The 27,683-nt window shown below is 35.8% G+C and overlaps 1 protein-coding gene across 1 annotated transcript in view; it reads left to right on the plus strand.

Moving 5' to 3' along the window:
• LOC121234498 (G-type lectin S-receptor-like serine/threonine-protein kinase At4g27290) overlaps positions 1–16,454 on the plus strand; it is a 40,421-nt gene extending 23,967 nt beyond the window's left edge. The window contains 4 exon segments of the mRNA XM_041130444.1: positions 12,619–12,829; positions 12,948–13,185; positions 13,268–13,418; positions 15,943–16,454. Of these exon segments, the coding sequence (XP_040986378.1) occupies positions 12,619–12,829; positions 12,948–13,185; positions 13,268–13,418; positions 15,943–16,242 (900 nt within the window). The 3' untranslated portion in view covers positions 16,243–16,454.
• Positions 16,455–27,683: the final 11,229 nt, after the last annotated feature.

Here is a 27,683-nt window from a genome sequence, read left to right on the forward strand (position 1 = left end):
TATATACCGTACGTTCGAACTGCCTATTATTATTGTTCGAACGGTTTAATTACGTGTTCGAATGGAAATTTACAGCGTTCAAACTTATATAATATGTTGGCACCATTGATAAGCTATGGCGGGATCAATTTGCACGATATTACACTTTCAATTATCAGTTCAAACATATATAATTGACGTTCGAACGGGTGTGAGTTGAATTGATCCATCCGGAAAATGTTTCCCACTTCCCAATTTTCAAGTTCGAGCAGTTAGTAAATTCCATTCGAACTAGAAAATAAGAAATAAGACATCCAGAAGCACAAACATGCTAGACATTTGGAAAAAATGTTTTTTGAGATAGTGAGAGCGTGAGAAAGAGAGAGATCGTGAGCATTGGGAGATAGAGAGACCTTGCTCGTGCTGGATCTTTCTTTCTCTTCAATTTGGTAAGTTTTTTTAGTTTGATATTCTATTTTCAGGGAATTGTTTTATTAAAGAAGTCAAATTTATGTTCTCTTAAACTCAAATTAGTTCTTTTCTCTTCTGTTTTTGAACAAAACATTAAGGTTAGAAGAATATATTTGTGTTTGGATGTAAGAAACATGTAAATATATTTGTGTTTGGATGTGGGAATATATTTGTGTTTTTGAACAAATATGAAAATATATTTGTGTTTGGATGTGAGAATATGAAAATATATTTGTGTTTGTACAATGTTTGTGAAATATGCATCTTATGAGTTTGTATTTATTTCATGAATGTGTTCTCTGAGATTGTGTTTGTCTCTATTTCATGTCTGGAATTTGGGTTGCAACCGTTCAAATACAATGATTTCCCATTCGAATGTGTTATCCTATTCGAACAGAACTTGAAATGTTTGAACGGTTATACTCCTATGTTGTAATACTTAAACTCAAATTGAATACTTAAAAGATAATTTATTAAAAACGATAAGGTATAATTAAAAAATAAGTAAATTTAAATTATAATTAATACTTAAAAAATAAGAAACATAAGATTTATTAATACTAAAACTCAAATTTAATACTTAAAAGATAATTTATTAAAAACTATAAGGTATAAATAAAAAATAAGTAAATTTAAATTATAATTAATACTTAAAAAAATAAGAAACATGAGATTTATTAATACCAAAATTAGAATTAATATTTAAAAGATAATTTATTAAAAACTATAAGGTATAAATAAAAAATAAGTAAATTTAAATTATAATTAATACTTAAAAAATAAGAAACATAAGATTTATTAATACTTAAATTAGAATTAATACTTAAAAGATAATTAGGTTAAAAGCTATAAGATATAATTAAAAAATAAGTAAATTTAAATTATAATTAATACTTAAAAAATAAGAAACATATGAATGATCTCTCACTTAAATAACTATTAATACTTATAATTATTAAGAATTATTGGTGATTTGGAATGTGATAGTTGTAGGAGTTGGTTTACTAGTTAGGAGCTAGATGGATTTCAAAATTATTTTTATATGCAATTGAACCTTAAACTCGTTCGAGAGTTGTGGCCAAATATTCTCTTAAAAGAATATTTGGGTACAACTCTTGAATTGTCCAACGTGGACAGTTTGAGATTCTATCATCTATATGGTAGATACATTCAATTTAAACTCTTGTGTTAGTCAATTAAAGTTTTGGTTCAGTGTTTTCTTACATTCTTCAATTATGTGGTCCGTAAATTTCTTGGCCCATGAATAGGGTCAACGACTTATCATGACTAGCATACTTGGAGAATTGTAGGGAAATACTACCAAATTTTTATTAACATTAGAGTTTAAACTGAGTATATATGCGATATAGATAATAGTCTCTCGAATGGGATAGGACCAACTACTTTATCAAAATATAAGCAGTATCCATGAAAAGACTCTTGTAAATGTTTATCTCATGAATTAGGTTTTTTTATAGACAAACGATGAGTAACTGAAATACAATGGAGAATAGTTGGATGTTGTTGGGAAATAGACTTGGGTGAGAGTATAAGGAGTATGCACAAGGGGTGAAGTTTTTTATAAAGTTTGCTTGTATAAGTATTAACAATCTAGGATTTATAAGATGTCCATGCAAAAAGTACAAAAATCTTAGTTTTTATAATTTGGTGGTAGTGGAGGATCATTTATTTATAAATTGAATCGATCCTAAATACTCACATTGGGTCTTACATGGCGAGTCATTTCCTAAAGGAGTTAGATTTAGCAGTCAGTCCAATCAAATGGATGAGGGTAAAGACATCGACATGAACGGCATTAATGTGGATGCTTCTGATGACAGTGATGATAATGGAGAGGATATGACTAAGATGTTAGGTTATCTGGGTGCAGGAATGTTTGGGACAAGGGATGGAGAAGGAACATCTACACAATCATTTAAGAGAAATGGAAACTTTTGAAGACTATGGAAGGATGCACAACGAGAGTTGTACGATGGGTGCACCCGTCATAGCAAGTTGTCTTTCATGGTGAGGTTGCTCCATATTAAATCTATTTGTCGTATTTCTATCAATGCCATCGACATGTTGCTAGAATTATTTAAGAGGCTCTCCCTCAGGATAACGTAGTACCCCATAATTTTTATGAAGCGAATCAATTGAAGTGAGGGCTAGGATTTGATTATAATATCATCCACGCTTGTAAAAATGATTGTGTTCTCTTCTAGCAGCAATATGCAGAATTTGATTCATGTCTAGTGTGTCATGAGTCAAGATGGGCATCCGATAAACATAATGTACCCTAAAAAGTGTTAAGACATTTTCAATTGATTTCTCGACTTCAAAAATTGTTTACGTCCTGGTTGACTTTGAAAGATATGTCTTGGCATCACATAGAAAGAGTTCAAAATGAAAACTTCCTCTTGCATCTTGCAGATTCCTTACAATGGAAGAAATTTGACGTCGAGTATCCATGGTTTTCCAAAGAACCTCAAAATGTACGTCTTGGTTTAGCAACGGATGATTTTAATCCATTTGGCAACATGAGCACTTCTCATAGCACTTGGCCTATCATATTAATGCCCTATAACTTGCCACCTTGGAAGTGTATGAAGGATCTGTATTTTATGATGATTCTACTAATACCAGGGCCAAGGTCACAAGGGAACGAATTAGATGTATATCTACAACCACTGATTGCAAAGTTGAAAGAGTTGTGGGATTAGGGTATCAGTACATATAATGCGGTCTCGTCACAGGAGTTCAAGATTCATGTTGCATTGATGTGGACAATAAATGATTTCTCAGCATATGAAAACTTATATGGGTGGAGCACAAAAGGTAAAATGGATTGTTCTATTTGTAATAAAGATACACAGTCTCAGTGGTTGACAAATGATAGGAAATTATGTTTCATCGGACACTGTCGATATTTACCACATGATCATAGATAGCGTTCAAATAGAGCAATGTTTGATGGAAGGGTTGAGCGCAGGTTATCACCGCCAGAGTTGTCTGGGAATGATATTATCGCGTAGCTGGTGGATGTTTCAGAAAACAGATTTGGGAAAGATATAAGAGTTCGAAAAAAAAAACGACAAGCAACATAGTTGAATTGGACAAAAAAAAAATATTTTTTTCGAGTTGTTATACTAGTCTACCTTGACACTACGCCACAACCTAGATGTTATGCACAATGAAAAAAATATATGTGAGAATATATTGAACATTTTGATGTCAATAGAAAGGAAGACAAAATATACAAGTAACTCTCGTAAAAATTTAAAGGAGTTGCATTTGCAAGATAATGAGTCATCAGCCTATATGCCCATCGGATGGTATACACTTTCAAATGATGAGAGAAATAAATTTTGTGATTGGTTCATGACAATCAAACTACTAGATGACTATGCTTCAAACATGTCAAGATGTGTTTAAACACATGATTGGAAGATAACTGGTCTTAAAAGTCAGGACTGTCATGTCTTTCTGCAATGTCTGTTGCCGGTTGGTGTGCATGGAAAGCTTACTAGAGATGTTCGTACAACTCTCATAGAATTATGGAGATTTTTCAGAGACATTTGTAGTAGAACGTTAAAAGTTGATGCATTGTTAAAAATGGAAGCTAACATTGCAGTGATATTGTGCAAATTGGAGAGTTTATACTTGCCTTCATTCTTTGATATAATGATTCATTTGGCTATACACCTACCCCGTGAGGCTTTAGTTGCTGGCCCAGTTCAGTATAGATGGATGTATCCTATTGAACGATTTTTGGAAAAACTTAAGCGATTTATGGGTAATAAATCTTGTCTGGAATGTTCAATTGCATAGTCAAATATTGATAATGAGTGGCATACCTTTTGTTCAATGTATTTCCGTGGAGTTGATACAAGATTTACCAGACCGGATTGAAATTATGAAGGTGGACAAATGAAAGTCTCATTGGCATTTTCTGTATTTTCCCAGAGTGTACATCCCATAGGCACACAAAGGAGCTATGACCTATGTGGCCAAGAGTTTGAAAGAGCTCGATGGTATGTCTTAAATACCAGTGCAGAGATTAACCACTACTTGAGCTTAGTGATGATCCTCTAAATAAATAGTATTTAGTTTAAGTTCATGTATAATAATATAGTATTATTTGTTACAAATTAATAGTTCACATGAACATACACATCGAACATATACAACTACTTCACATGAATGGTGTAACTGACATAGAAAAGACACACGAAGAGGAATTTGTCTCGTGGTTTGAACATATGGTATTATTGTAAAGCTCCATCTTATAATAATACGAACTACATACCACTAAAATTCACAGATTTCTATCTAACATTGATATAACTATAATAATATATATTGATGTAGGTTGTATTGAAATATGGTGAAAATTCAGAAGAAATCTCACTAGAACTATATGCTCTGGCATGTGGTCCGTCCAGGCGAGCCATCCAATACTCAGGATATGTGGTGCGTAGATATAGATTTCACACAGTTGACAGATAACGATATAGGAAAACTCAAAATTGTGGAGTCGTAGTCAAAGAAATTCATCTTAATGATAACATTAACTTCTACGGAATTGTGGAAGTATCATAGCGTTAAAGTATGTGGAAGGATATATGGTCTGGTTGTTGAAATGCAATTGGTGGAATGTCTCAAATCCTAGGTTGAGAATGCGTAACGATGAATATTTTGTGAGTATCAAAACATCTCGCACATGGTATGAGAACGATCCTTTCGTTCTCACTTGCCAAGCAAATCAAGTTTTTTATTTAGATAATTTGGAGTACGGGAACCCATGGCAGGTAGTGAAAAAGTTTGCACCAAAAAATATATATGATTACATTTTAGAAGCAGACGAACTACATGAAGAAGTTGATAGTCCAGCAAATGAAGAAGCATATCAAGAAAACGAATCAGACATTAGTTTATTTGTTGATCTAAGCCAATATGACATGGTCTCATTGCATAGAGAAGATGTTCAATCGAAGTAATTGAGGGTGAAATGTCGGAAGAAGATGAATCAACTGAAGTGTCTAGTAAGGATGAGGGTGACTGGTCCAGCAAAACTGATAGTGAATGAATTTCAAATCGATATTTTTGTAAGTATTATTCTTATAAATATCCGTAATGTTTGTTAGAATAATAATTTGTTACAATTTTAAACAGATATCCTCCCAAATGCAAAGCAACACATGCGCTATCCCTATCTATTACCGACTTTCCATGTGGTTCACCTCCCATCAATAGTGGACCAACATCACCAGACCCAGATCAAGGTATTTTATCAAATTAAATACCACATTTTATGCTCAATTTAAGTAATATATATCTATAAAATAAAATAATTTAATTCAAATATATGCTTTAATTACTGTATTTATAGCTGTTGTAAGCCAGCGTCGAGGTCGAGACATTACGAGGGGTGTCTACATAGAGAAAGTAAGGAAAATGGATAAAATTAAAGTTGATATTCCTGATTATTACACCGGTGGCTCCAAAGATTCAGTAGCGTGACTTACTTCTTATGTTGATATACTTACTCGCACATATGCACCGATAGTTACATCCTCCTACTCTAAAGTTTTCCAAGATGTGAAAGACCACATCAAGAATCGTTGCTTCATAATAAGCTACATCCTAAGCAACTAAATATATAACATGTTAATTTAAAATTATTTTGTATTTATACTAATTGTTTATAATTTTTTAAAGGACGAGTTTGAACTTAATTTTGTCCGACGAGAAGATCGATTAATGATTGAGGAACTGATGTCAAATACATTATGGAGACACAAAGGTCGATGTCATGCACACTATAAGAAGTTCAGTACTACAACAAAGGCGCACTAAAATCCATTCCAAGTAATGCCACCAAACGAATGGGAGAAGGTTTGTGATATGTTTGAAGATCCTACTTATCAGGTAATTTCGATGTTATCTTTTTTTAATAGTATATGATAGATGTATTAAATATATAGACATAATATTTTTTTTTTAGCAACGACGTACTGTGAACCAAACAAATAGATCAAAATTAAAGATAAACCATCATGCGGGTTCTCGATTTTTCCATCGTTTGTCTAAAAAAATGATAAGTTATTCTCGTCCCCGTTAAATATTAACATATAATATACTTTTTTTATTTAAGTTATAATATAGATTTTCCTTTTGCAGGAAAAAGAAAGTCCTGTTGACTATGATCTAACCCAATTGTATGTTAAAACACATAAAAATAGTGATCGTGTTTGGACCACTTCCAAAGCAGAGACATTATATAAGTTTAAATTTCTTTAATTCCATTATCTAATAATATTTTTGTTACTTATACTAACTTTAATGTTTTGTTTTTATAAGACAAGATAATATCTCTTAAGGAAACTGCTGTGAATCCATCTGATGAATCATCTGTCAACGATGCTCAGATCATTTCTCAAGTTCTTGAATCACATTTTGGATATTTGAGGGGCCTAAGATGTTGCGTGAAACCATCATCAACATTATCATCATTTTCTCGAGTCAAATCGAATGACGAGAAGATTAAGGAATTAGAGGAATTAACACTTGAGATAGAAAGATTGAGGTCCAAGGAAAAAGAGTTGCTGATCCGATTAGATCAAGCAACAGATTTAGAAGCGAGATTAGAAAAGAAGCTGCAGTTGAATAACCAAAACATGTTTGAAAAGTTCCAGTCAATGATGTCTCAAAGCTCTATGCCACCACCACAATCTTAAAAGTTATTTTTTCTTTAATTGCCTTTATATTATGATGTTCCAAAACATTTGAGCAATTGATGTTTGAATTTCAATTTGTGTAATATAAGTATGGTATTTTTAATTAAATTCTTATCTATATGATTAATACCGTTCGAACGGTAAATAACCGGTTCAAACGGTAAATTACCATTTATAAATCTATTCGAACAAAAAAAAAACTCATTCGAACAAAAACTAATCTATTCGAACGAAAATCGATAAATACAGTCCGCATGGCCTTTCAAACAATAAAATATTTTTTCGAACAATATTATTATGCAAAGCCTCGTTCGAATAGACATAATTTTTGAAAATAAAATGTTTGTTCAAACAGACATAATTTATGGTTGAACAAAAGTCATTTGAAAAATTTATTAGTTCGAATACATAAAATCTGTTCAAACACTCGATTCATTCAAACATGATTAAATATAGTTATTAGTTCAAATCAAAATTTCATAATGTTTGAACGGACTTGTCGGTTTGAACTCAAATATTTCCATTCAAACGGGTTTTTGAGACAAAATTGGTTCGTCTAAATAAAAAAGTCTCGTTCAAACAGTTTCGACTGCTTCCTCCCAATTTCATCCCTAAAAATGATTTTTTGATACGAAAATCCAAAAACCTTTCGAGATAGTCATTTCGAGACGAAATAGAGATGAAATTTTTTCATCTCCAAAAATATTTTGGGATGAAATTTGGATTTTTGAGACAATTTTTTTTTTTGTCTCAAAAAATCCAATCTCTTGTAGTGAAGAGTAGTAAGTTATGACAGCTTAAAGACCCCTAGAAATGAGCAAATCAACGGAGTTCAATCTCATTGCATTTTAAGCACGCCACATTAATCTAGCTGCACTATTTTTTTTACTTTTGTTCTATGAAGTTTTGGCCTGATCTTAATCAAATTGCTAGAAATTAAAAAACATCAATATTTATCATCAACAAGCCTTGCATCATATACAATGTGATTAGAGTTAGGGTTTAAATGAACATTGGGAGGGAGGTCCCCAAAGAACTTAACTAAAATCAAACTAATCTAGTTTTGAACTTGATGGAAATGAAAGGGCACCTTCTTCATGACAAAATCGTCGTGTTCACGGTGGCAATAACTTCTTCATGGCATCAACTTGTTCATGACAGCATCAGTTTCCTCATGCTGGTGGCATCATCTTCTTCACATCAGCAGTAGTAGCTTCTCGGACCAGAGAACAACTGTAGAAAAGAAATAAAATAATCACAACAACAGTAGACAGACAAACCTAAGGGTGTAAAAAAAATCAAAAACCGGTTGAACCGGTGGGTTCAGTTCAGTTCATTACTGATTCGGTTCAGTATCAATTCTTAAGCGCCGAAACAGATCCTATACTGGATCAATACCAGTTTTCATATTTTTCTATTATATATAAATTATTATATTATATATATTATATACTAAATTGCTAATTAATATAACATAAAATTTTAATCTTACTATTCATGTTTATTAATCTTAGAACTAATAAGTTAATCTCACTAATAAATTAGACACTAATGAATTAGTAATTGTTAATAATAAATACTAAGTTTTAACGATTAAAATTAGTGTTGAAAATATTATAATACTAAACTTATATAGTGCCATACATGTAAACGGTAAACAACAAAAATCAAAAGTTTCGATTTCGATGATGAATATGTCAGTATAGGTTTTTAAATTTTCAAAACCGGTGTATACCGGTTTGACTCCAAAATTTATCAAATATTTAAGAATACAAATATTCTCAGGTATTTTCATATATTATCAAATATGTTATTTTCAAATATTAGTCAAATACAAAATACTTTTCAATCTTAAATCTTTAACTTTTTTATCTAATCATTACCTAATTATTACAATTTTCTAAAACTTCCAAACAAAACACAAAAAATAAGAAATTTTTTTAAACTTTAAAATAAAAATAATATTAAAAAATTATAATCAAATAATTTTTAAATTTTATAATATTTTTTCATTTCTTTCTTAAAATCCAATAAAATAGGAAAAAACTCCAGGCCGGTCGAGTGCCTTTACCTTTTAATTTACACTGGCAAATAACATCTTAACAAATGTGAGACTTATATAATTTACAATGTGGACTAGTGTATTGAATAACTCCTCCTCATTTCTCTGCTCTCCCCCGCACACTCTCCCCTCTCATTTCTCCTCTCCCCTCTTTCCCTTTCTCTCTCTCACAAGCACCATCTACTGATTTCCTCTCCCCAGCGCCAAAACAAAAACATTCTAATAATCTCTTGTTTGCTAGTGTTTTTCCTTTTCATCATTCCAAAACAAAAACATCATAACCTTATGCGTTCAAATCTTAAACAAATCGTCAACAATACAACAAATCTTCTGCAAACACCCAATAAAAGCAAATCTTTCAAACACCCGATAAAAGCAAATCCTCAACAATCAATACAACATTGAAATCCTCATAGTTTCTGTTAAAATCTCCCACTAACACCCACCCACCCACATAGTATACTAGTACTGCTCAAATAACCATGAAAATTGTCTGTTTCTTCTCTGTAAAATCGTGACGACAAACGATGTGCTGTCTTGAAAGTTACTATTTTACTAACACTCATGAATTTCAAGTGCAGGTATCAAAAGCTAAATACTTAATTTAAGGTGCAAGCATCAATTTCAGGGTGTCTTGAGTTTTACCATTGCATTATTAGTACTTACAAAAATCATACTATATGACATATTAACCTATGCATTTTTCACATTTTCTCAGCAGCCAAACAGAAATTAAATTTTCACATTTTCTCAGCAGTCAAACAGAAATTAAAATACAAGAAAATAAAGATCTAATCTGAGTCTGGTTGAGGGGCAACAAATTGGAGGAGAGGGATGGGAGGGAGGGGGCTTTAGAAGGCAAGAGTATTTAAAGGAGATAGAGAGAGAGAATTTTACATAGAGAGAGACAAGGGAGAGCAGAGACTGCCGCCGCCCGCGGGGGGGGGGGGGGGGGGGGGGGGGGGGGGGGTGGGTTGGGGGTGTTGGGGGTGGGATTGTCACCGGACCGGATGGTAGCTACTCTCTGTAAAATATTGTGGTTTGCTAAGTTTAGCTATTGTTGTGGGTCAATATTTGTATTGGGTTGTGAGTCATTGGTCCATTTATAGTTCTATTGAGTAAGTCTGTGTTAAACTGATGTGCCGAGATTTATGGTGGAAAGGGTCTTGGCAAATCATTTGGGTAGGTGAAAAGAGGACTTTGTCACAGATGCGCACTATCGCAACCGGGGCCGTACTCACTTGACCCGGTTTACAACCAGAACCAAAAATAGGAAACTAAAGTCAATGGAAAAGCAAAGTGTATACATAGAAGCCACTAGCCATTCTCTCCACGTATCTCTTCTTGTCTGCATTTACCATACACACACGGTACTTCCTCCCAAACAGATTGACATGAACCATTAAACTAAAAACCAATGGCCGAAACCTATACCTATTTTTTTGTATTCTCTCTATTGTTCTCCCTCTTAGAAACATCGATTATGCTGGACACTATTCCTTCCAGTCAATCAATCAGAGACGGCAACAGATTAGTTTCGGCGGGTGGAACATTTGAAATGGGATTTTTCAGCCCAGGCAGTTCGAAAAGCCGATACGTCGGAATATGGTACGCGATATCTTCTGGGACAATCGTATGGGTGGCTAACAGAGACACTCCGCTTAAAGATCACTCCGGTGTTTTAACGGTCACCGATGAAGGAGTTCTTGCCCTTCTCAACAGCACAAATAATGTTGTTTGGTCAACTAATACATCAAGAACAGCAGAAATTAATCCAGTCGCACAGCTCCTGGATACTGGAAATCTTGTTGTGAAAGATGGGAATGTTGATGACCCAGAGAGATTTTTGTGGCAGAGTTTTGATTATCCTTGTGACACATTATTACCGGAAATGAAGCTTGGAAGGAACTTGGAAACTGGTCTAGATAGAGTCATATCATCATGGAAGAGCACGGAAGATCCTGGTCGAGGTGATTTTTCAGTAAGGTTAGATCCTCGTGGGCTTCCGCAAATAGTTCTGATGAAGGGGAATTCGATAAAGGCTAGCTCAGGGTCATGGAATGGTCTTCGTTTTACGGGATATCCGGGCTTAAATCGGAATCCAGTGTTCGAGTATGAATTCGTGATGAATCGGAACGAGGTGTATTACAAGTTCAAACTAGTAAACACTTCTGTTTTTTCAAGATATATAATAAACCCATCAGGCGTTTCGCAGCGATTTATGTGGATGGATCGAACACGCAGTTGGGAGCTTTCTTTCACATCCCAGGCTGATGATTGCCAAAGATATGCATTCTGTGGTGCATATGCTGCCTGCGATACCGATAACTCTCCTGCATGTGAATGCTTGGAAGGATTCTTACCCAAGTCTCCTAAAGACTGGAAATCAGTAGATTGGTCTGATGGATGTGTTCGAAGGACTCCATTGGTATGCAATATTAGAAATGGCTTCCGCAAGTACACTGGGTTGAAATTGCCCGACACATCTTCTTCCTGGTTTAATGCGACTTTGAGCCTCGATGAATGCGAGGGATTGTGCTTGAAAAACTGCTCTTGCACAGCATATTCCAATTTAGATATTAGGGGAAAAGGGAGTGGCTGCTTGCTTTGGTTCGGGAAACTGAGTGACATTGTTGTGTACTCTCAGGGTGGGCAAGAGCTATACATAAAGATGGCCAGTTCAGAACTAGGTACTTTTTACTTCTTTTTTCCTTCCAAAAAATTAAAAAAAAGAAATGCTCTGAATTTTGCTCTTTTACTAAGAAGTAAGAATAGAGGAGAATAACTTGGACAACTATATTGCCTAGTCAGCATACTCAAAATTAACACAAGTTTTGATCCATAGTCAGATATATGCAGATTAAGTAGAACTCTAACTTTGTTTTCAGAAAAAAATGGGAAAAAAGGGAACACCAGCAAGATAAAACGAGCAGGAATCATAGCCGGCACTGTAGCATTAGTCAATGGAATTCTAACACTTGGAGTGATCTCATACATACGGAAGAAGTCTAGTTTCAAAGGTAAAGCTATATTTATAGTTCTTAACTTAGAAATGCATCTGAGTAATGGTTGGCCGCTTGCATTCAATAGTTCTTCTGTTCAAGAAAATCGTGCCCAATTCAGTCCTAATAATCCAGGAATGGCAAAACGAAGACACGACAAAGATTCTGAAAATGAAGGCCTGAAGGAAGACATGGAGTTACCGATAATTGATTTGATAGCCATAACTAATTCCACTAATAACTTTTCAAGCGACAAGAAGTTGGGAGAAGGTGGATTTGGACCTGTATATAAGGTAGACCAAAAATATCCTCACCATGTGTAGTTTATTTTTTGGAACACATTTCCTAACCTCTTGATTTTCAGGGTACACTGCCAGCAGGGCAAGTGATAGCTGTGAAGAGGCTTTCAACGAATTCCGGACAAGGACCTAATGAGTTCATAAATGAAGTCAAATTAATTGCCAAACTTCAGCACCGCAATCTTGTAAAGCTTCTAGGGTGTTGCACAGAAGAAAATGAGAAAATTTTGATTTACGAATACATGCCTAACAAAAGCTTGGAGTCCTTTATTTTTGGTTTGAGCTCTGACCCTTCTATAGCAGGAAATTCTTGTTTGGTTATCTTCTTTAGTTAATGAAATTTTTATTGAGAATTCAGCAAGGTTTGTACTGACATGAAGGTGAACTTGGACAGACCAGACAAAGAGCAAATTATTAGATTGGCGTAAGCGCATCGACATTATTGGTGGCATTGCCAAGGGTCTTCTCTATCTTCACGAAGATTCTAGACTGAGGGTCATCCATAGAGATCTCAAAGCTAGTAATATCTTACTAGATATTAAAATGAATCCAAAAATTTCGGATTTTGGCCTAGCTAGATCATTTCAGGGAGATCAAATTGTGTCCCAGACCCATAGGATTGTTGGAACATAGTAAGTACGTTTAATCTTCTCTTATAGCTAACCTTACTGTTTATGAACTTCATTTTCCTTGTCCTTACATAATATTTTGCAGTGGCTACATGTCTCCTGAGTATGCAGTGCATGGGCAGTACTCTGTGAAATCTGATGTCTTTAGCTTTGGAGTTTTAGTATTGGAGATATTGAGTGGGAAGAAGAACAGGGGATTCTGCCATCCAGACCACCACCTCAATCTTCTTGGACATGTAAGCATGCAGAATGGCATTCTACTGATTTATATTTTTTAACAAAATCTGTTATTAACAGTGTTGTTCCTTTCACTGCCAATTTCATGAGATGCCTTTGTATTATGATGATCTTATAATAGTAACAAGTCACAGGTAATGGAGAATAGGTTTCTCTTTTCTTTCTTTTTTCTATAAGAGCCGGTAGCCCCACAGTAGTGGTTCCATCCCAAGTAAACCCTCACTTATGGCGGAGGAAGACCGTGGTGACATCAATACACTTGGGGGTTTACCAGATATAACATTATAAACTAACCCAAACCAAGTGTCTAAACAAGCCAAAAACCAAAATAAAACCAAACTTCTAACAAGTCTAGAACAAATAACCATCAAAACTAGAAACACTACCAACAAATGACAAAAAGACACACCCCTTTAATCAAATCTTATATATGGAAGGCCTAGTTTATCCGTTCTAATCAAACCCCTTAGTAAAGAAGGTACCATATTCAAAGACCCCAAATAGCAGCACAATCCTCAGACGCCATCTTTGCCAAGAAATATGCAGGGCTATTTCCTTGCCTATAAACATGCCGAATGGTGAAATTTATGTTCCTAAGTAAGTCCATGAGCTCAATCCAATAGTCTTCAAGATACCAAATGGGACAATTGGCAGCTAAAATCCAGTTTACAACAACCATAGAATCCATCTCTATTTCCACATTTCTGAAACCCAATCTACTCAGGGGTCTAACTCCATGCAGTAGGGACATGAATTCAGCATAGTTGTTAGTTCCAAAATCAAGAGGAATAGAGAAAGCCAGTACCAGATTTCCTGATGAGTCACGTATGATACCACCAGCACCAGGTTTCCTCAAGGTCTCTCGACTGCTCCCATCAATATTTAGCTTTACCCACCTTCCCTTTGGGCAGTTCCAAAACACGACTTGAAATGATCTACTCCTCTTCCACCTGTAAGGAATATTTAAATCTGTCAACAAAGTGTCATCACATCGAGATAAAGGCTTTGATACCTTTAATTTTCCACTTAGTTTAGTTAGCCAAAATTTAATGCTCCTCCAAATATCCTCCACCAACTCCCACTTTCCTTCCATACGAGTGTGACATCTGTGGATCCAGAGCCTCCAAGTTACAATGGAGGGAATAAGACCCATAAGTTGACCCCTGAAAGATGACATGGAGGCTTTGGTAATGGAGAATAGGTTAATATGACTTAATAAGAGCAAAATTTGTGCCTCCAAAACTATATTTTGTTAGGTGCAAACTGCAGGAATAAGTAAATATATTAAATGAAAAATATTATGTATAACTAAGATAATAATAAATAAAATTTCTAATTAGTGTCAATATTAGCAACTCTATCTCCTTTTTTTTTACGTGTTTTTAGCAAGTTATGGAGGATCGCCTTTGGTAGCTAGTGTTATTACGTGGAAGTGCTAATTACTGACTTAATTAGATATAATTATTTTGCATTTAATAACTTCAACTTAATGACATATTATGTAACTCTGTTGTTGCAATATAATGTGGGAATGGATAACAGGACCTTCATAATAAGAGTAGCCTCGTTTGCTTACACAGATGAGATGATATGAGAAATCTGTGAATAATAATGATATAGTTTGTGAATAGTAGTGAGATAATTTGAGTTAAGATGTTTTATGGAGTTTTGAAAAATGAGAGATAATTTTGAATAAAAATATTATAAAATTAAAATATTGTTAGAATATAATTTTTGTAATATTATTTTTATTTTGTGATTTGAAAATGTTGAATTATTTTTTGTATTTTGTTCGAAAATTTGGAAAAATTGTAATGATTAGGTAATGATTAGATGAAAAATTTGAAAATTTAAAAATTTGAAATTGAAAAATGTTTGTATTTAAATGATGTTTGGATGTTGAAATAAGATGTTACGGGTTGCAATGATAGCAGTTGAATGAGATAGTAGATCGAGAATAACATGATGAAGGGCTGAGTTTTGCATAAACAAATGTTGAAGTCTTATATTCATAAAGAAGGAATGATCAAAACGCAGTGTTTTGTTTAAGTGTTGGTTGTTTAACTGTCTGTAATGGTGTCGTTTAGTGCTAAGAAGGAATAAATAGAACGGTGTCGTGTTGTGGTTGTCGTTTGAGTCAAGCTGTGTAGTTTCCATAACCGTTTCATGTAACTGAATCTGTCATCTATAAATAGTAGCCGTAAGTTGGGAAGGAGGCCAACTTCGGCATTCAAGTGCAATTCGTTCTCTTTCTCTCTATTTCTTCTAATCCTTCTCTTACTCTCTTTCTATTCCTAATTTCTTGTGAATTCTGGAGGCTGATGACCTCCAATTACATCAGATTCTGGTAAGTTGTGAACAAGGTTCATTACATAAGATGAGATTAGATGAGATTACTTGACACCATTTGTGAAACCAAACGGGGTCAGCTCCACACTCCAAGATAATATATTGTAATAGATCAAGATGTGCATATTTAATGGAAACCCAACTCACAAAAATATGGTTTTTAATTTGTTTCAGGCATGGAGACTATGGATTGTAGACACAGCAATGGAACTGATCGATGAATCAGTAGGTGATACACACACACGATCTGAAGTGTTAAGACTAATTCAAGTGGGTTTGTTATGTGTGCAGCAAAGACCTGAAGATAGACCAAACATGTCTTCTGTTGTTCTAATGTTAAGCAGTGAAGTTTTGTTGCCTGTCCCAAGGCAGCCGGGTTTCTATGCAGATTTATCGTTAGCAGATTCTCCATCTAGCAACAATGTAACTTATTCAGCAAATGGAATCAGCATCTCAACATTCGAAGCACGTTAGATACTATCACTTGGTGCAAAGGGGGAGTGGTTTCTTTTGAAATTTGTACAGTTAGAACAAAAGGAGAAAAGATAAATACATTTCTTGATTTAGAGCAAAGATTGTTATACCGTACTCTTGTTGTTACTTGAGATAGAGGATTCTTCTTCAAACAGGGTTTGTTTGGCAACACAACTATTCTAAAGTATTCTCATATATTTCTTTCTCAAACAGTACTCAAACACAAAAAACTTTTTAAATATTTACTATAAACAATCTTTGTTGTGAAAACTGAGCTATCTCATCCCAACCCATAATAAATCTTGTATTTTGTTTGTATTGTTTTTCTTTTTATTATTTATGATCATCCGGAAATAAAACCTTTTGAGTTTCCCATGTTAGATGGAGGGGTGCCCACATGGGCAAATCCCTCCTATGCCGTAACGGCATGTAACGCATAACTTAATCTATACATGCTTGAGAATAAAAGTGGCAACGACCACTTTATTGTAGTGATTAAAGGTAGGCCTTTAAGGCCAGCCTTATGTGATGCACAGGGATCAGATAATTCTCAGACGATCTTAAAAGAGTACAAAATCTCTCTCTGTTATTCTCTCTTGAAAAAGTATCAAGGTTGTGGATGTGTTGTGTTACTCTAGTTTATTCTATGTAGTACACTTCACCATCAAGAGGAGACGCTTGAGGCTTGCTAGATTATTTGTTCAGGTTGGATAGATTTGTTGAGCAACCTAATAAGTTGTGCTTGAGATATTCCGCTGTATTTTCTAACATTGGTATCAAAGCATGTTTTTAGTTGATTCCAGTTTACCAGAAGCCATTTTTTTCGCATATATTTTTATTTGCGATGGGTGCCCTTTTTTTGGTTTTGCTTGAGTTTTTGAAAACTTTGTCTTGCTTTTGTTGGCTGAGTTGTTGTAAGCACCATTGGTGCCACCCGCACTGATAGTGGTGCTGCACGAACTTGGGAGATGAAGCGCGCACCTCAGGGTCACCGACAACGGCGCTGCAAGCACCAACAATGGTGTTGCGTGCACCCAAGTGCAGCGCACACCATGGGGGTGTTGCGCACACTCTGGTGGTAGACAGAGCAATGGAACTGATCGATGAATCAGTAGGTGATGCACACGCATGATCTGAAGTGTTAAGACTAATTCAAGTGGGTCTGTTATGTGTGCAGCAAAGACTTGAAGATAGACCAAACATGTCTTCAGCGGTTCTAATGTTAAGCAGTGAAGTTTTATTGCCTATCCCAAGGCAGCCGTGTTTCTATGCAGATTCTCCATCTAGCAACAATGCAACTTATTCAACAACTATCACTTGGTGCAAAGGGGGAGAGGTTTCTTTTGAAAGTAGTATACTCAAAACAAAAGGAGAAAAGATAAATACATTTCTTCATTTTTTTTTTATAATTAAATACATTTCTTGATTTAGAGCAAGGATTTTATACCGTACTCATGTTGTTAGTTGAGATAGAGATGTCTGTTTGGCAACACAATTGTTCTCAAGTATTTTCAGATGTTTCATTCTCAAACATCGCTCAAATACAAAACACTTTAATTATTATTTTAAATATTTACCATAGACAATCTTTGTTATGAAAACTGATCTACCTCATCCCAACCCATAATAAATTGTGTATTTTTGTTTTTTTTTTTTTTGTATTGTTTTGCTTTTTATTCTATTTATGATGACATTGTTAGTATACTTCAATCTTATTCTAGGTTCGCAAAGGAGTGTTTGCAATTATATATTGTTGGATTATTTTGATCCTTTTTCGTTTTTGGTAAAGAGGACGACAACCCATAATTTATTAAAGGACCCTCCCTTATGGCGGATGAATACTTTGATTACAACTAAGGATTCTTTTGCAGTAACATTAAAAGTTTAAAACCAAAACCCATGGAGTTGTAAAAATTAGGGGTGTGCAGAGGGGTCCCGCACCCCGCCAGAATTCTGCACCACATATGGCCCCTGCTTATATATATATTATAAATAAATTTAATTTAATTTTAAAAAAAACCATATATCAAAATGATGCCGTTTTGGGATAGACAAAATGGCATTGTTTTGATTAGTGATGTTAAAAAAAACCCCCCATATATCAAAACGATGCCATTTTGGGATAGACAAAACGGCATTGTTTTGATTAGTAATGTTAAAAAAAATTCCATGCATAAAAATGACACCGTTTTGGAATAGACAAAACAACATCGTTTTTATTAGTGATGTTGACCCAAACCCACCCCATGCGACCCCCTCCCACCCTCAATACTCTGAATCAGATCTCCCTCTCTCATCTCTCTCTTATCTTTGTGAAACCCTAGCCTTTCTCTCTCACGCTCCATCCGTCGCATGACATTAGCCCGTCACTGTCTCCATATGTTGCCATCTTTGTCGCACACCTAGTCCGTCGCCAAAGGTATGTTTCCTATTTGGAGTAAAATGTACTTGTTTTTTTCATTTTATTTTTATTTTTATTTTTGTTGAGCTATGGAGGATGGGATTAAATTGAGGAGTTGGAGATGAGATTGTGAATTGTGTGTTGTGGAGTGTGGAGATTGGTTTGTTTATTGATTGTTGTTTGTACAATAAAAATTGTGCATGTGAAATTACGATTTTAGAGTTTCGAATTGAAACCCTAAATTAGTTTGGGGTTTCAATCTAAAACACTAAATTAATTTAGAGGTATCAAAGGGTTTCAATCTGAAACCCCGTTCTGTTTTGGGATTTCGATGTGAAACCTCATTCTGTTTTGGGTGATTTGTGCATGGTTTTAATTGTTGTTGTGATCTTTGCTTCATTTCAGATTTTTGTGAGTTTTGGGGAATGGATTCTCAGTCAGATTTTTATGCTAGCTCTCCTACCCCTACACCTGCCACTAACCCTGTGGACCCTATCGCTACCCCTTGCCCCGACAAAGCAAAAAACCAGTTTCAATAATTTGGACTCGCTTCACCAAATTAGAGTGTGGTGACCTCAAGCTAAGTGTAACTATTGTGGTAAAGTGTATGGATGTCACCATAAGAGACATAGTACATCCAAATTAAAGGTACACTTAAAAGAACAATACAAAAATAGTCCAATATTAAATTTTTACAAGAGAAGAGTCAATCTAGGTTAGAGATTGGACTTAAAAAAATGGCAGATGAGAGTAGCAGGTTTCATTTTGTTATTTTAATTTATTTATATTCATTTAACTGGTATTAATTTCAAATTTAATTGTTGTAATGATACATGAGACGACATCTACCTCTACTGCCATATAATTTCATGCTTATTGGACCCACCATTGCCATTTGTAATTGGTTTGTACAATTTGTCCCTTAATTATTTTTGTATTTATATAATTTTGGATAATTCTAATTGTTTTTTTATATTTTTTTTTTAGCTTTTATAGTCTCACTGTCATATGCTCAATCCTAATCCCAAGGATCCAATGATCTCATTTTCATCTTCATCCTAATCTCGTCTTGGTTAGTATTTTTAATTTTTGTAATTTTTACATTTATAATATATGTTTGTATTTTTTATTTTTGTTTCTTATTTGTAATTTTAATTTGTTTTCCTATTAATGTTTCAGGTTTTATGATCTTACAATCTTACAACACAGCTCACTGACTTTTACACCACCATGACCACCCCAAATTCCAATGTCAAAGTCAATTCGAAAATTGAAATGATATTGTTGCCTTAATTGTAATCTTGTTACAATTTGTCCCTTAACAGTTAATTGTGTTATCATTATTTATTTAAATTATGTGACAACTTGTAATAGTTTATAATTTTTAATTGTTTAAAAGTTTTAGTTTAATTTGTGTTATTGTAATAGCTTAGTTATGGTTATTAGTTACAACTTAGTATTATATAATTATAAAGTATTTGTATTTTTTACTCTAAGCAGTTTTAGTTATCTAGGCTCAAATAGCCCAAAAACAAGTTATGGACCAGTTTTGGAAGAAGGCTACCTATGGGACGGGTAGCACCACCAGTAAAAACATTCTCTCCAAGGACACCTTGGCGGTTACAAATGAAACCATCCAAAACCAAGGCATCATAAAATTGTGATTCATGTCCTACAGCAAAAACTAAGAGAAGGGTACAAACAATCCAAACTTTAGCAAACTTGAAGTGTAGAGAAATCCAGCCTGATCCATGTTTATTAGACCTCTGACTTCTTCAGGGGCTGAGAGAAAGTTGTGGTACTCTTCCGTTACTCCCCCCGTGCTCCATTCTTAGCTAACCAATCTGCAACCTAGTTTGTCTCTCAATGTGAAGAGACTCCATCTCTCTGTTATCCTTTCCCATGCTTCTTTGACTTTCCAGGGAATTTTTTTCTTTCTCCTTGATCCAATTTGCAGCCAATAAGGAATCTGTTTCAACTTCCAGTTGACCAACGTGTAATATATGCACAAATTTAAGTCAAGTAAGGCATTTATCTATGCTTTTGTGTTAGTTCCAACTCCATGAAAGGTTGAGAATTTGGCAATAAAAGATCATTTGTCATCTCTAATTATACAGCCTCCACCACACTGCCTCGGGTTTCCTCAGCTACTTCCATCTACGTTTAACTTTAGTTTCTTCACTCTTGTTAGTTTCTTCCAAATCACACTTACAACTTTATTGACTTTGGTGAGAAAAATTGGCAATCCCATATGGTTTAGTAAGAGTTCATCCCGAGGCTATAACCTTTTTACCCAAGTCATCTTCCCCGTAGCTTCATGGATCATTTGCTTGATCTGATGACAGACCACATTCTTCTCTATATTTTTTTTTTCCTTCCATTTGAGCCTTACATCTACTAATCCAGAGGTTCCAGCTAATTACAGAATGTAGTAGACCAATGATAATGCCGTTGAGAGTGCTTATGAGCTTTTTGATATCATAGCATACACTTTTCATTCCACCCTTGATTCTCGATACATCTAATCCCCAACTGGGTTCCAAAATGATTCCAAACATAGCTGTCAAGCTGCCCAATACAAAGAATATGGTCTAAGGATTCTATTGCAGGAGTTTGGCAGCAGTCACACATGGACGCTAAGTGTATATGAAAGTTCTGGTTGTTTGTATCAAAAGGGAGCCCTTTATGAAAGCACTTCCACACAAGGATAGAAACCTTGCTTGGAATACACTTATTCCATACCTACTTGCTGCTTATGGTTCCGAATGAAATCCCAAGCTGTTAAGATAGAAAAGTTCCCATCAGAAGAAATTTTCCATGCAGGTGTGTCTTCTCCATCTCTAATCTATATTGTGTTTCCCAATAAGGATGATACTATTTGTGCTGGTAGGAGATCCTGAAGGAGTTGCCCATTCCAACTTTGACGAGTCAAGGCATCTTTAACCATCATATTAGGTCCAGTAATGGTCTCCACTTTTAAGTCCCGACCAATTATAATACAAGAAAGGAATGTTACCTTGCCTCGCAATCCATTCTATGTTTTTTATGACTTTTGGGATATGCTCTACAATAGCTCACTAAAACGTTGAGCCTTTTCTTACTTCCTGTTCAGGGGTGTGAAGTCTAGAAATCGTATACTTTGATCTCAAGAAACCTGACCAAAGGGACTTTCCCAAATAAGAGCTTCCGGGTAAATCTTATATGCAAGGCTTTCTTCATTTATTCTATATCTCTTATGCCTGGACCCCCTCATCAACTAGTTTGCAAATCTTAGCCCATGCAACCCTTTTTTTTTTTTTTTTTATCTTTCTGATTGTGTCTTGCCAGAAAAAATTAACTATCAATCTGTTTATGATGTTCAAAACTGATTTTGGGATGTCTAAAACGTAGAGGATATGAATAGGCATACTCGATAGCACGTGCTTTATTAGGACAAGTTTCCCTTTACTAGACAACAAATGAGCCCTCCAGCCAGCTAGTTTACTGGTGTGCAGTGGGGCTCCCAGATATCTGCAAGGGAATTTTCCTTCTTTGTAACCCAAAGTTCTCAACCCAAAGGATCTCCTAGCACCAGAACTATGAGAAGCCAAAAATACTGCTGACTTATCTTTATTAACGCACTTACCTGACTCTTCATAATACTTGAGCACCTCAGCAAATTCTTTTAATGAAGATTTGGAACCATTAAGGAAAATCACTAGATCATCATCATAGATCAAGTGTGAAATTATGGGACAGCCTCTAATCCTTTGGACATGCCCAATTTTCCCAGTCTCCACAGCCTTTGTGATAATTCTTGAGAGGACTTCTTCAGCAATGAAAAACAAGTAGGGAGATAGGGGATCTTCTTGTTTGAGTCCCCTCAAAAACTTAAAGAAACCCCTGAATGTGCCATTCATGGCAATGGAAAAGCATGGGGTTGTATAACAGTTAGCTAATAGAGTTCTCCAGACATTTGAAAAACCAAATGCTTCCAACACTTTATTAAAAAATCCTCATTCTACTCTGTCATATACTTTCACCATATCCACTTGAAGCATGACGATTCCCCTTCTTACTTTCTTGTTCAGACTGTGAATCATCTCTTGAGCCAGGAAAATATTTTCATTGATGCTTCTGCCTTTGAAAATGGTTCATTGTTCTTTAGATATAACCCTTTCAAGGATAGAGGTCAGTCTATTGACCATGATTTTTGTAAACAATTCGCATATTACAATGCACAAGCTGAGTGGCCTGAACTTCGAGAACTTTCTAGGGTTGTCTTCCTTCAGTATGAAACACAATAAAGGAAGTTGTGAAAAACCTAGGGATAGGAACACCCCTAAAAACTCATTCTTTATTAGCAATATAAAAAGAATCCAGATCCAAAACCCACTAGGGCCGAAGCTGCTATCTGTCAAGATTTCTTTCAAGGTTTCCATTACTTCATCTGCATTAGTCTCCCTATTCCCTAATCAGGTTTGCATTTTCCTCCTGTCACTACTAGGCTAATTACATTCTCAAGGTTAGTCTCTTGTGCAGAGGCACTTGAAGTTAAAAGATCTTGAAAGTGTGAGACTGTTGCATCATGTATCTGCAGGGCGGAGTTCAACGCAGTCCCATCTTCAAGGATCATTTTGCTAATTGTAGTTTTCTTCATTCTTTGTTATACTGTAGGATGAAAAAATATTGTGTTAGCTTCACCATCTTTTAGCCATTTGTCCCAGAATTTCTGTTTAAGCAATACCACTTCTTGGAGGATGTACTTGTCAAGTTCAGTTATTTTTTCCTTAAGTTCCTTTTCCTGTTCGAAAACAGGTTGGGAGTAAATGTTTGCTTCAAGCTCCATGATTTGATCTTCAAGCCTTACTTTTCTTTCTTCCACATGCCCAAACATTTCCTTGTTCCATTTTTTATGGGCTCCCTTGATCCGCTTCAATTTTAGCATTACTTTTACCATGCCAGTACCATGTCTTGGTTCCAAATTTTTCACACTACCTTTTTAAAATCCTCATGGAGACACCACATTCTTAGAAACCAGAAAATAGGAGGACCGTATTTGACAAACTTAGGGTCCTTTGATATCAGCATGGGGCTATGGTCAGGGCAAACTCGAGGAGTAACTTATAAGGCAATTGCCCCTCCATTTGCAGCATGTATGGATTCACCACAGTTCTGTCCAGCTTCGCTCATATTCTACCATTACCCTCTTGGTAATTGCATTGTGTGCATTTAGAACCCTCACATGGTGCTTCCAACAATCCACATTCTTCAATAAAACCATTAAAATCAGTTTAGTAGCAGCAGGTTTAGGGACACCTCCTAACTTCTCATCATCATTTCAAATTTTATTGAAATCCCAACTCACTATCCATGGCTTGTCACCAATGTTTAAATCTTTTAGCTCCTCCCATAAGACTCTTCTCTCCATGAATCCACACCTTGCATATACAACTAAAAGAGTGAAGACACTGTTTTGATATCCAACCAAACCTGAAATAGATTGTGAGTTCATTTGAATTGGCATGAAGTCTACCTCTTCCCAGAATATCCACACCTTCCCTTGTTTGTCTTCATTGGAGAAACATGAATTAAAATTAAGTTTATTTGTAACTTTATCAGCCTTAGAGAAACAATTTTTGGTTTGTGTTTTATGACTACCTTTTAACTTTCCCACCGTAGCTAGAATGTTGTTAGGCCAATACCCCTCACGTTCCACACTAGAATGTTTGGAACCATAATCAATAATACAGGTTGTTAGGCCAAGCCCAGAGGCTTTGATTTTTTCTTTCTCATCTCCCTCCTCAACAAGATTAAAGGCTTGTCATAATCTGACTCAGTCTTTTTGCTTGCTCAAGGGCTGAAATAATCCTTTCTCCTCTTCCAAGTCATTTAGAGACTCAAATTGGTTTGTGATGAATGCTGCAATGCGGCTTTTGCATGGTTATTAGATTCAATCAGAGTTAAGGACTCAGCTTCTGGAGCCTTTTTCATTCTCGGACATTTTTTATCATGACCTTCTTTGGGTTGAATGAAGATCTGCTCCACCTACGGAGGGTTACTCGACTCCACTCTGTTATTCAAATTATTCCCTTGCACTTCTATCTCCTTCTTCTCGTACTCCATTGAGATTACTTCTGTAGCTTCTATCAGCTCTCCCTCCTCCCTCTCTAACAGGTTACTACAGATTTGAGGTTCCTTTTCACCCCCTTATTTCTCTTTTTCCATGACTGCAAATTCTGTCAAATTCTCCTTCCCTGAGTTTACTTCCTCACCCTCCATGTCATTCGAATTTTGCCCAATTTTGTCCCCACTGGAACATAAACCTTTTCTCTTTTCTGGTTTCTCCATCATGATGTTTTCCCCCATCCCCTTCTATCACTTCCAGGTTCTTCCCCTTTCTCATCACCCTACAATTATTTTTTAAATGATCCTGCTGTCTACAATGAACACAGAACAAGGGGATTTTTTCGTATACTATTTGTTGCCAAAAACCCTTTAATTCAGACACGCCAATCTCTAACAGGGGTTTAGAAGTATCCATCTCAACACAAATTCTAGCAGTACAACTCGGTCTAGAGAGTGTTAATATTGCATTATCAGCTTTTAGGAATTTTCCCAATGAGCCTGCAAATATACTTGAAAAATCAATATCAAACATGTGTACAGGCAAACCTGGGAGACATATCCACGTGGGGGCTAGGGGCGATTCCTCCTTGCAGTTGAAGTCTGCCGTCCAACGAAGCATTCTGTAAGAATAACCTTCCATCTCCCTTGCCTCCCGTGCCAAAAAATCCTCTTCGTTTGTCAACTTTACCATGGTGTTTTTCTGATCAAGGATGCCAATCATGGGAATTTCAGAGTCCCCATCTTTTGTATACATGTAGTTTGATCTCACATGTAGTTTGATGAGATCAAGGGATGGACGACTCCACAGGAAGTTTAGGACCAAGGTATGGCTAAAGCACTTCTCTGCCTTCAATAACTCATTCCACGTGAAGAGCAATGCCGGGGCGCCGTGAGCCCGAGATGCAGTTCTCATGGGGATCCCAATCGATGGGCCATGGTACGTCGGCTTAAGGGTCTCGGCATAGCTACGACAGTTATGGGAGGCTCCCGCCGGTATCTTCGTCGCCGGCAGGGCCTGCTGTGCCGCCAAAAATGGCCGCCGCAAGGTATCGTCTCTTTCGGCTGGAAGGTTTCGTCTGCCCCCTTCCTATATCATTCTCAAAACATAGTTCTGCCGCAAGGTATCGTCTCCCCCCTAGCTTCTCGATTCGCAGACGGCGCTGGCTATATCGCTGGCAGACGGTAACTGAGGGAAAAGAGAACTCTTATCTGTTGCTTCCTTCCGCATGCCCCCAAAGTAAACGAGCAGAGAAAATGATGATCTAGATGTTGGAAATGTGCACGGGATTGGTCGGTTTCCGTAGTGATCAAGCTATAATCATCACGTTGCTCTCATGATGAGTTGATTGTCGAACAAAGTTACTCGCACAATGCCACCTATCATATGGGTGGTTTTGCTGAAAAAATGTACACTTCTTGGCTTCCTATACTGAAATTAGACATGATATTTTTTTCTTTGTTTATGTGTACAAGTAATCCCAATCTTCCGTCAAAATAATAGATAAGTCCATATAAATATACTCTGCTTAGTGAGAAAGGTACCAGAGGTTTTATCAAAGATTATTTTTGGTTGGATTACTACTAATTATTCAAAGGGAATTCTTTAGATAGGAGCACCTGTAACTGCAAAAACTCAGCTAATTGCCAAGTTTAGGCGTTCCTCAATGCAGGTGTTGCAGTACTTATTGTTGGTGGTCTTAATGAAATCGTAGATGATGAAGACTCTGTGACAGGTTTACAGGGATTCAAAATGGACGGGAGAAACTCACTCTGGAAAAGGTTGTTTGCAAAGAAGAGTCCCCGGGAGCTAAGGATCAATATCTTTTCATTCTGAAAGTCTTTCTGATGAATGTCAATGATATTTGCGTTGAATTTGTGTTGTAAATAATTCTCATTTCATAAATTTAGATATTTTTGCGAATCATTCGTGAAAAAGATCTTTGACGTTTAGTTGTTAAATTTTACATTCTGCATATTACTTAAAAAAATATGTAATTTTATTCTTTTATTTTTATACTTCATATTTCATATTTCATGAAACACAAGACTCAAAAAATAAATTCACATATTTTTAAAAAAACCTCTAAAGGCAGCGTCGTCCTCCAACCCCGCAGACTACTTCTTACGTGGAATCAGACGCACCGTTTGGATTAAATAAAACGGTGCGTTTCCTTTCATTTTACAAAGCGATTGTTTTCTCTATCAAACAGTGCGTTTTGTCTCTCTCTCCTAGTGTACTAATTTCCTTCTCCCCTTCTACTTCTCCCAGTTTCCCTTCTCCCCTTCTCTTCTCCTTCACCTTCCATACGAAACCCATTGCATTTTCTGAAGATTTCTAAGAAGAGGTCGCGCGTCATTTCTGAAAAGGGTTGCTTCAATGAGTTGCCGTGTCTTTCGGTTTCCAATGTTCCACGAGGAAAATGCCGTGCTCGACTGCTTTCCCATGTCTTTCAAATGACCACCGCCCCAACCCCAACGAAATAAAGGAAATGGAACGGACTCTTCTCAAAGATCAAAAGAGAGGGAACAACAGAGCTTTTTCGGTTTTTTTTTTTTTTTTATTTCATTTTGTTAACGATCCTTGGGGCTGATATACAAACAACCGGTTCGAGAGAGTCCTAGGAAACTCACTACTCCATCTCAGTCTATTTCTTCAATGGGTTGCTGTGTTTGAGGATTTTTGGTGCCTTCCATCTATCTTTTCCGTTTTCCTTCCCTGTTTATCTCATGGATTGTTTACCTCAGTCCATTTCTACAAAATCTATCATCAATATATACAACTCAAATGAGGCGCCTAAGTTCTTTGACGAAAGGCTCGAACGAGGATTTTTTATGGATGTTTCAGCATATAATAGACCAAATAAAAGGATGGCCCTCTACTTTCAGTGACTCCGTCCAAAATGCCGATCTGAGAGAGAGAGAGAAAGAGTAC

Source organism: Juglans microcarpa x Juglans regia, chromosome 6D, assembly GCF_004785595.1.
Source record: "Juglans microcarpa x Juglans regia isolate MS1-56 chromosome 6D, Jm3101_v1.0, whole genome shotgun sequence".
Taxonomy (NCBI): domain Eukaryota; kingdom Viridiplantae; phylum Streptophyta; class Magnoliopsida; order Fagales; family Juglandaceae; genus Juglans; species Juglans microcarpa x Juglans regia.